General features: G+C 46.8%; 2 protein-coding genes across 4 annotated transcripts in view; one reads left to right on the plus strand and one right to left on the minus strand.

Moving 5' to 3' along the window:
• MED4 (mediator complex subunit 4) overlaps positions 1-1,531 on the plus strand; it is a 20,937-nt gene extending 19,406 nt beyond the window's left edge. The window contains exon 7 of the mRNA XM_077811444.1: positions 752-1,531. Within this exon, the coding sequence (XP_077667570.1) occupies positions 752-924 (173 nt within the window). The 3' untranslated portion in view covers positions 925-1,531. The remainder of the gene's footprint in view (positions 1-751) is intronic.
• The window catches only part of NUDT15 (nudix hydrolase 15), a 17,227-nt gene extending 8,565 nt beyond the window's left edge, over positions 1-8,662 (minus strand). For 2 of the 3 annotated variants that reach the window (XR_013345471.1, XR_013345470.1), the window contains exons 1-3: positions 8,496-8,662; positions 8,170-8,366; positions 6,685-7,282 (exon numbers count right to left, since the gene is read on the minus strand). Coding sequence is in view for 1 of the 3 variants with exons in the window: in XM_077811451.1 (XP_077667577.1) it covers positions 7,143-7,282; positions 8,170-8,366; positions 8,496-8,647 (489 nt within the window). In the remaining 2 variants the exon portion in view is untranslated. Of the gene's footprint in view, positions 1-6,265; positions 7,283-8,169; positions 8,367-8,495 lie in introns of those variants that run through there. The other variant, XM_077811451.1, reaches the window with a different exon arrangement.
• Positions 8,663-10,711: the final 2,049 nt, after the last annotated feature.

A 10,711-nucleotide genomic window follows, 5' to 3' on the forward strand; every position in this document is an offset into this window, starting at 1 on the left:
ATTCTCATTTAAAAATACTACTAGTGAACTAAGAATACAGTGGAGTAGTTATGTTAGGTGATGTGTGGTTTTACCTTTCCAGGAGTTGACTAAAGAACAAAACATCTATATTGGATTTTAAAAGATTTTTTGGTTTTTGTATGAAAAGTTTGCTTTCAAAAGTTAAGATTGTTACGGTGGGGTACATCTAAAACCAAAAGTGTTGTTATAGCTGTTCTAGAGAAATTATGTTTGTATAAATACTGGGCTGGAAACCAGAAATTCATTTCTACTTCTTGCTGTGAAGTCTTGGGCGAGTCACTTAGCCTGTATCCTGAAAGGTGAAATGCAGGTGATTACATTCACTCATTTCTCAGCGGTCTTGTGAAGGTTAGTTAATGTTTGAACAGGCTGTGAAGATATAAAGCACTGTACAAACATTATTTTGATATTTTTAAATTAGTGTGATCACCATAGAGAAAGGTGGATTCTGTTTTCTCTATCGAAGTAGTACCTCTGATGGAACAGACCTTACAGTGTTAGAATTGCTCATTTACAAGAGACTTCAGTTGCCAAGTGAACTGTTTCAACTAACTTGTTTAAAAATTCAAGAATGAGGATTGGGAGAATAGTTTGGCATTGAAAACAAAACTTTTGAAAATGTTTTTAACAGTACATGCAGCTGTGCCTGTTTTCAGATGCATGGGCGTCTCCATTTAAAAGGCTGATATTCCAATGATTATGCTACCGAAGCATTGTATTTATTTTTCAGATGTGCTTGCCCCTCAATATCCCTGGCAGTCGAGTGATATCTCAATGAACATGCTACCTCCTAATCATAGCAATGACTTTATGTTGGAGCCTCCAGGGCACAATAAAGAAAATGAAGATGATGTAGAAGTTATGTCAACAGACTCCTCAAGCAGCAGCAGTGACTCAGATTAAGTATCGAAAAGGGACAATATCCCAACCAAATAGACTTTTATTTCCTCTGGTGAAGGCATGTTGGACACTGTTCATCAAAAGCTGCAATACCAGCCTGATACGTTGGCTTCACTGTGCAGTGAGAAGACACAGCCTGTTTAGATCTAGGATGGTGATTTTAAAATGGTGAACTCTTTGTTGCTCTAGATATTATCCACTAGGTGCTCAATTAAAACAAACAAAAATTGGTGGTAACTTTTTGCCGGAGAGAGCTTTGCCTGCTTTCCAGTGATTATGTTTTTTGTAAACTGTATTTTTTTACTATGCATTAGACAAAATAAGCTTCTGGAAAAGAAGCTGTAAGGGGAATCCCCTTGGATGTTTAATAACTTCACTCTTTTGATAATAGCCTTTCTGTTAAGGCACAAAAAATGTGTACAGCTGTGTAGATTTTAAAAGTTGGCTGCTTTATTAGCTACTGCCAGAACTCCAGTGTTTGATCATCTTGTGTGTTTTGAGAACAAAAATGTGATGTGACCATAAGCTGTTATACAAACATATTTTTGTAATTATTGTAATATATAGTGAATTTGTTGTTATAAATAAACTCAACTTTGATGTACTTTTACATTTCAACTTGCAGAATTTAATCTTGGACTGACTAACTTCTCTGCCTACCATGTCTCCACAGTAGGAAACCACCATGCAGTTGTTACGAGAGAACAAGTAGTTTCTGCAGTTTCCGTTCACCCTCACTCATGGTTTCCTAAAGTTTTGACTAAATCTGCCCAAGCTTTTTCATTCTGTGTATTCCTGTTAGAATTCCCCTTTGCTCAGTCACTCCTCCCCAACATTTAGGGGTATCAAAACATTTCAAGGCTGAAAACTGATACTCCCAGACCCTAGTTTGAGTGACTTAGACTACTCGCTATGAAATATGATGTAATTTTGACAATGATCATTCTAAGCATATTGGTAATCCACTTTCCTCTTCCCTAATTCAATTTTACAACAGGCACTAGGGAAACAGGAGGGTAAAGTAAAGCAATGGCAGAGGTGCAAAAAATAAGCAAAGTAGTACAAAATTTACTTTCACTAGTATGAGTGTATGAGGGATAGGATACAGAGGGACCTAGACAAATTGGAGGATTGAGCCAAAAGAAATCTGATGAGGTTCAACAAGGACAAGTGTAGAGTCCTGCACTTAGGACGGAAGAATCCAATGCACTGCTACAGACTAGGGACCGAATGGCTAGGCAGCAGTTCCGCAGAAAAGGACCTAGAGGTTACAGCAGACGAGAAGCTGGATATGAGTCAACAGTGTGCCCTTGTTGCCAAGAAGGCCAATGGCATTTTGGGGTGTATAAGTAGGGGCACTACCAGCAGATTGAGGGACGTGATCGTTCCCCTCTATTCGACATTGGTGAGGCCTCATCTGGAATACTGTGTCCAGTTTTGGGTCCCACACTACAAGAAGGATGTGGAGAAACTGGAGAGAGTCCAGCGAAGGACAACAAAAATGATTAGGGGTCTGGAACACATGACTTATGAGGAGAGGCTGAGGGAACTGGGATTGTTTAGTCTACGGAAGAGAAGAATGAGGGGGAATTTGATAGCTGCTTTTAACTACCTGAAAGGTGGATCCAAAGAGGATGGATCTAGACTATTCTCAGTGATAGCAGATGACAGGACAAGGAGTAATGGTCTCAAGTTGCAGTGGGGGAGATTTAGGTTGGATATTAGGAAAAACTTTTTCACTAGGAGGGTGGTGAAACACTGGAATGCGTTACCTTGGGAGGTGGTGGAATCTCCTTCCTTAGAAGTTTTTAAGGTCAGGCTTGACAAAGCCCTGGCTGGGATGGTTTAGTTGGGATTGGTCCTGCTCTGGGCAGGAGGTTGGACTAGATGACCTCCAGAGGTCCCTTCCAACTCTGATATTCTATGAAGTGAAAGTCATTCTTAATGAAAGAATTTAGGTACAATTTTAAAAAAGTTTCCTCTTATTCGTTCTCTGTCATGAATATAACTTCATCATCTCATTCTCAGACTCAAACCACTAATTTCATGAGGAAAGCCAGCCTCAATAGAGGTTTTCACTTTTCTCCCACCTGAGCCTGCAGGGTGCTCTAACATCTAGATTACTAAGTTATTTGCTGCTTAAATTCCAGAGACTGAACATCTTACTTTTAGAATGCTCTCAGCAGCTGATGGATTGTGGGAGGGAAGTAGAAATGACTTTGAAGCCCAAACAACTCTCTTCCCAGAAGAAGGTACCTATTTCTCTATTTCAGCATCCTGACTAAAATGTCCCTGCCCTCAGCTGCCCAGGTTTAATGTTCTTGATACTTATGTCAGTCCCTACTAGTTTTCCATAACATTCTCCAGGGGAAACAGCACAGACAAGACTTTAAAGGGATTGCTTGAAGAGGTGTGAAGCTGAGAATGGGAAAAAGAGACAGGGAGCAACAAGGACAAACACACTTAGGATATGTCTTCACTGTACAGTTAGGCTGAGCTCTTACATGAGTTTTAGTCCAAACTCCCCCCATCCACATACGCTATCTGGATTTAAAGGTGATTTCAGCTTATGATAGCTGACTCAGCTGGGGGTGTAGATTAGAGCCTGAGCTCTGCTTTAACTCAGGTTGAATCTGCCCACTTCTCAGTGAAGATGCAGGCTAAATCACTCGAGTGCTGACAGTCCTCTAATGCCCTTCCTGTAATTCTCCCTGAAGGACAAACAAGTTCTCCGTTTGCAATGTTGTTGTAGCTGTGTCAGTCCCAGGATATTAGACAAGTTGGGTGAGATAGTATCTTTTATTGAACCAACTTCTGTTGGTGAGAGAGAAGCTTTTGGGCTACACAGAGCTCTTCTTCAGGTCTGGGAAAGGTCTCAGGCCATGTCTACACTAGAGAGTTTACAGTGGTACCACTGTACAGATTCAGCTGCACTGCTGTTAAGATCTCTTGTGTAGCCGCTCTATGCTGATGGGAGAGAGCTGTCCTGTTGACATAATTAAACCATTTCCAACAAGTGGCAGTAGCTATGTCAGTGAGAGAGCATCTCCCACCGACAGTGCGGTCCACACTGGTTCTTCTGTCAGTGTAACTTACGTTGCTTGGGGGTTTGGTTTTTTTCACACCCCTGAGTGACATAAGTTATACCGACAAAAGTACTAGTGTAGGCATAGCCTCAGAGTCTCACAGCTAAATACAAGATCAAACAGATAGAATATGTGCCAAGGGACCATTTACCTTGAATGTGCTAACTATGCTAAACTATCTGTTTGATCTTGTATTTAGCTGTGAGACAGAGTACTTTTCCCAGACCTGAAGAAGAGCTCTGTGTAGCTTGAAAGCTTGTCTCATGCACCAACAGAAGTTGATCCAATAAAAGAGATTACCTTACCCACCTTGTCTCTCAAACAAATTCTCCCACTCTTCGGGAAAGAATCCTAGAGCACCTCAGCAGAAAGAACCAGGGAATATGCCCCCAGACACATATGAGTGAATGCAGAAACAGTGAGTGCATTATCCAGGTATGGTTTTGCAGTGGGGAATGCTCACAGTAGAGATAGGCTAACTTGGGTGCTGATCACCTGAGTTAACTTGGCAGTGAAGACATACCCTTTGGTGGCATATAGGACTGGGAAATGAGAGTAGAGACATAAGCAGGGGACTATTAAATAAAGGCCTTCTAGGTGAGGACAGGAGCATAAACTTGTCATACAGTGTGTAACCTAGATCATGTATCACATTAAAGCCTTGAGCAGAAAATCCTAAGAATTTATTGATGGGAACATGTCCATATATTATACTACGCCCTACTTTCAAATCATTTAGTAAACAATGGCTATACTAGGTGTCATAAATATAAAGGGAAGGGTAAACACCTTTAAAATCCCTCCTGGGCAGAGGAAAAACCCTTCCACCTGTAAAGGGTTAAGAAGCTAGGATAACCTCGCTGGCACCTGACCACAATGACCAATGAGGAGACAAGATACTTTCAAAGCTGGGGGGGGGACGGGCCGACAAAGGGTCTGTGTCTGTCTGGGTGATGCTTTTGGGGGGACAGAACAGGAATGGAGTCTTAGAACTTAGTAAGTAATGTAGCTAGATATGCGTTAGATGATTTCTTTAAATGGCTGAGGAAATAAGCTGTGCTGAAAGGAATGGATATTCCTGTCTTTGTGTCTTTTTGTACCTTAAGGTTTTGCCTAGAGGGATTCGCCATGTTTTTAATCTAATTACCCTGTAAGGTATTTACCATCCTGATTTTACAGAGGTGATTCTTTTTATTTCTATTAAAATTCTTCCTTTCAGAAACTGAATGCTTTTTCATTGTTTCTTAAGATCCAGGGGTTTGGGTCTGTGGTCACCTATGCAAATTGGTAAGGATTTTTACCAAACCTTCCCCAGGAAGTGAGGTGCAAGGGTTGGGAGGATTTTGGGGGGAAAGAAGTTTCCAAACAACTCTTTCCCAGAAACCCGGTGAGACGTTTGGTGGTGGCAGCAAAAGTCCAAGGGCAAAAGGTAAAATAGTTTGTACCTTGGGGAAGTTTTAACCTAAGCTGGTAAAAGTAAGTTTAGGAGGTTTTCATGCAGGTCCCCACATCTGTACCCTAGAGTTCAGTGTGGGGAAGGAACCTTGACACCAGGTCTCTGGAAATAATATTGCTGACTTTTTCAGACTTCTTCCCAGACATCTAACTTCACCTGTAGTAGGCTGTCTGGGCCAGAATTTGAAGGTTGGAATAGAAAATGTGGCCATGGAATGCGGGGTAAAGAACCTAAGTAGGCAATCACTTATTCAGTTACCAAAAGCTTCCCTTATTCATCCAGGGACAATTACTGCATATACTGTGTCTTCCAAAATCTGACTATCTTGGGTAAAAACAGGTAGGGAAAATATAGAAGAGCTGACTATTTGAGGGGCTGGTTTCTGTGTGGGCTACTAGCATGACTAAGACCAGCTGAACTATCTCGTAAGCTGGGACAAACAAGGCTCTGAACACTGAGAAAGTAAGATCCCCACCATAAATTGAGCATTTCCTTTTCTGATTTGTTGGCTACTCTGTCAAGGGATTAGATTACATCACTGAAAACTGTACATCTAAAAAATAATCAGTCTAGAACAAAGGAGGTAGTCTGGGAGCATGGTACACGAAAATCTCATTATCTGAGCAAATTAGTGATAGAAAGGTAAAGGAGGTGTCATTTGATAAAAATCTAGAGAATTGTAATTTCAGTGGTGTTGCCTCTGCAGTGGGGGCAGGGTGGGGGCTTGCTGGCTCCCAGCTCAGTCTTTTGATAATGCAGTGGCATCAGAAATGGGTCAAGTTATGTATCATTCGAAAGCCACTTTCTCCCATGACTGCAACGGTACCAAACTTTACAAACCTAGAACAGTTATGTACATATAAATGTGATAAAATGTTTACATTAACTTCTTATAATTTAACACATGAATTGCTTACATAAAAGACCATGAGCTTTAGTAATGCTAGGGAAGCTAGCCTTGACATGTAGAACTGAAAATATTTATACATCAGTGTCACCATTAGTGCGTTCTTTCACCCATTCCTGTAAACTAGGATCTCTTTTCCCCACCCATTATATTCCTGCTTTTCTCTTCAGCACTTAGCATGCTTCTGCAGCCAATACAAGACACATTCAGTATGACCAAAAAAATAAAATCTTTCCATGTGGAGGCTGGTGGCATCAACTAAAATAATACAGGCTGATGTGAGGCTACAGTTAAGGTCTAGAATTTGTACTCACAATTCTGACTGCAGGGTGGCAGCAAACGAGCCTTCTTTACTTTAAAATGAAAAACAAGAAGCTAAATGAAAGAAGGGGAACTCAGTTTCTCCTGGGCTTGCTCCTGCAAACACGTCCCTCATGAATAGTTTTATATGAGTAGTTCCACAGACATCAATGGGACATATATAAAAGTTTATGGGATAAGACACTACAGTTCTAACAAATACATAGGATCCTGTAAAATAAGATAGCACATTTAATCTTTTTACTTCGAGAACATGTCTATCTTTGAATGGCTCCAAAAGGAGTCCCATCTATTCCTGGGTACAAGGATGGTGATTGTGACAAAGACTCTAGATGTTAAAGATGGTAAACTACTGTAACATTTTTCTGCCTTTGGCAGGGACAGAATACTGGTGGAGGGCACAAGATATCCCTGTCTTTTACACACACAAAAAATGACTTTTTTATGCCATCTAGTGGTGATTTCCTGTGTATCCCCTGAGATGATTAAAGTCTTCTGTAAAAGGACTGTAACCTTGTTCCTTTAAACAGCGTAAAGGCCAGAATAGTTGATCTAGTGGAGGAAATTCTTCCCATTTAACCCATTCCCAACCTGTACAAAAGAAAGAGGAAAAAGTGTCACAGCCTGTAAAACAACTAGAAAGGGGCAATACCATCCCTATACATTTAGAAGGACAGTGCTAGTGCAGAAATTACATCTGCAACATAAATGTAATATCCTGCACTATAACAATCAGAAAAAAATGGCACAAGAAATCCACAGAATTTTCTGAGATATGTGTATCTTGCCCTTTACTCAAAGGAAGCGATTCAGGAGGGACATAATTTACCTCCACCCTTTCCCTGCTGTGGGTCTCATGTTGGCACAGTTCTCTGTTAGCGCTTACAGTTTAGCACAAAGTGAGATGGGGGGAAGGTAGCCTTTCTTTGGATAGGATCTTAAATGCAGATCCCCTAAAACTAGAGCTGCGATTTGTACACAAATCTTGGGATGATGATGGGGACTATGTCAGTGGGCAGACTGCCCACCAAGACTACAGTGCTCCCTACTTCAGCTGACAGCATTCCATTCTCCAGGGGCACCGAAGCTACTGAGATGGATCATGCCAGGTGACTTGATTTTCCTTTCAGCCGATGAGCTCCCTCGTGCTCAGGATCTCAGATACCCTGGGAGTATCCGTTTCTGGGTCTATTTATGTACGTGCCTGCACTTAGGATCTGTTTGCAGTGGAAATGGAGCAGAGGCGTTACCCCTTTCGTGGAACAAAGGGACTCCCCCTCTGCCGGCGGTGCGGGAAGGCTCCGGTGTAAGGGTCTCCCCGGGGACGCTAAGGGCGAATAACACCGGGCCGGGCTCCGAACACTTGGTTTCAACAGTGGCTGCGCGGAGCTCGTGGGGTCCCGGCCTTCCCCTACCCCTGGGGCGGGGGGAGGAGGGGCAGTGTTGCCGCGGTCCTGCAGCGGCCGGGCCCCTCTTACTCTCGTTTTTCTCGGGTTCGCGGTTCCTGGGCTCGGGCTCGCGCTCCGTGTCCACCTCCCCCTTCATGAGGATGGTGACGTAGTGGTACCGGTCCGGGGCGCTGACCGCGTTCACCGCCGAGGCGAAGCGCACGTTCCTCAGCTGCAGCGCGGCCTCCTCCAGGGTCTCCCGCTGGGCGCACTGCGCCAGGCTCTCCCTGCGGCGGGGGGGGGGGGAGGGAGCAGTGAGAGCTCCGCGCGGCCGCTGACGCTGCGGGACGCCGGGAAGCGCGTGCGGCGGTGGTGGAAGCGGGAGGGGCGGGACAGCGCGCGCGCGCGGCTCCTACCCGAATTCCAGGTGTCCTCCGGGGAGCTGGTAAGCGCCGGCCCCGACGGGGCCTTTCCTCTTGCCCAGCAGGACGCAGTCAGGGTGGGCGGGGCTGGTAATCACCACCCCCACGCCGACCCCGGGACGTACCTGCACCAGGCCACCCTCCATGCTGCCGCTGGCACAACCACCTGACCGGAGGGACACGCCCCCCCCCTTGCCGGTCCCCCGCGCGGAGCCTATGGCGAGCCGTCAGGAAGTGACCTACAGCGAAACTCCTCCAATCCAGAAGGCCCCCATGCCCTAGTGGACGCCGTTGGAATTTGCCGGTAGTTTCGAAGCTGCGCATGCGCGGAGAACGAGTTTGGACGTCAATTATTGGCGCGCTCCTGGCGGCTGTGCCCAGGTGCATGCGCGGGAGTGGCAGCGTGAAGCCGGGGCGAGGGCTATGTGGGGACGGGGAGAGGGTGGACTTGCCAACCCTCCAGGATTGGCCGGGAGTCTCCCAGTGTCGGCATCGATCTCCTAGGAGGCGACTACTGAAGTCAATCAGGGAGATTTTAATAGTCCGATAAAAGTCCGGTGGGCTGCCCAGTGTGGATAAGGCAGGCTTGGCTTCATGCAGCTCCTGGAAGCAACCGGCAGGTCTGGCTCCCAGGTGGAGGCATAGCCAGGGGATCTCCATGCGCTGCCCCTCCCCTGAGTGCTGATTCTGCAGCGCCTTTTGGCCAAGAACCACAGCCAGTGGGAGCTGCGGGGGTGGTGCCCATGGGCAGGGGCAGCGTGCGGAGCCCTCTGGTCGTGCCTCCATCTAGGAGCCAGACATGCTGACCGCTTCTGGGAGCCATCCAAGGTAAGTGCTGCCTGGCAGGAGCCCGAACCTTGTCCTGAGCCCGCAGCCCTGACCCGCCTCCTGCACCCCAAACTTCTCATCCCCCCCCCATACCCCAGATGGAGCCCTCCCTCCCACACCCCAGCCCAGAGCTCCCTCTCACACTCTGAACACCTCATTTCTGGCCCCACTCTGGAGCCTGCACTCCCTGCTGGAGCTCTCGCCCCCTCCCACACCCCAACCCCCTTCTCCAGCCAAGTGAAAGTGAGTGAGGGTGGGGGAGAGCCAGTGATGGAGGGAGGGGGATGAAGTGAGCGGAGTGGGGGGGCTCAGAGAAGAGGAAAGGCAGGGGTGTGGCATGGGGGAAGGAGCAGGGCAAGTGTGTTTGGGTTTGTGTGATTAGAAAATTGATAACTGTAGGAGGTGGTGCAAGGCCTGCTATTACTGAGGTCAGTGGGCTGGGACCCAACTAGCACCCAGGCCAGAATTTTCCTCTCAGCCACTCCCAGTGCAGCCCGCCTCTGCCATTGAGCAAATACAGGTGCCGGCCCCATGCTCATAGGATTGCCAGGTGCCCAGTTTTTGACCGGAAAGTCCAGTAAAAAAGGGGACCTGGCAGTGTCCGGTCAGATGTACTCACCGAACACCAATAGTCTAGTTACTGCAGGGTGGGGGAAGGCCCTAGGTCATTAACTCACATTAGCCCCTGCTCACCTGGGGCCACCTCCTACCTGCAGGAGGCTCCTTGTCAGCCTGTAGTAGCTCCCGTCCCAGCCCTGGAGCAGAGGGAGCCCAGCTGGGATGGTGGAGGGGGGAAGAAGGTGGAGGCAATCCAGCGAGTGACAGGGAGAGGAGCAAGCAACAGGGATGGGGCCTTGGTGGGAACAGGCAGCGCAGGAGCAGGGGCCTTTGGGGAAAAAGATAGAGAACAGGTTAGGGGTGGGGAAAGAAGTGGAGAAAGGAGCAGGGCCTCTGGGGTCTAGTTACCAGCAATTGGAAAGGTGGCAACCCTACTTGCTCAGTGACCAGATGTCTCCTGGTACAAACTGGAGAAGGGAGTGCTGGGGCGGCCCCTGCTGCAGGGCTGCCAACCCCAAGGGCGGGGAACCAGGCTCCCCACATCATGAGATTGGCTTCAAACCATGAGCTATTGTTAACACACTAAATGGTGGGGTGTGTCTTCCCTGCCTGGCCCAGAGCAGGGACTCCAACTAGGGAAGCTGCTTGTCCAGTCTGATAGCAAACATGCTTCTTTTTGGCTGATTTGTCCCCCAGCCGGTACTGGGACAAAACTGGACAGGGCCTTTTGTCAGGTATTGGGGGTGCAGGGGCAGATGCCATTTTGAACAACAGGGCGCTCTGCTCCCACCAGCATGACTTCATACACACAGTGTGTGCAAGGT

This window comes from Eretmochelys imbricata, chromosome 1, assembly GCF_965152235.1.
Source record: "Eretmochelys imbricata isolate rEreImb1 chromosome 1, rEreImb1.hap1, whole genome shotgun sequence".
In the NCBI taxonomy this organism is placed as follows: Eukaryota; Metazoa; Chordata; order Testudines; family Cheloniidae; genus Eretmochelys; species Eretmochelys imbricata.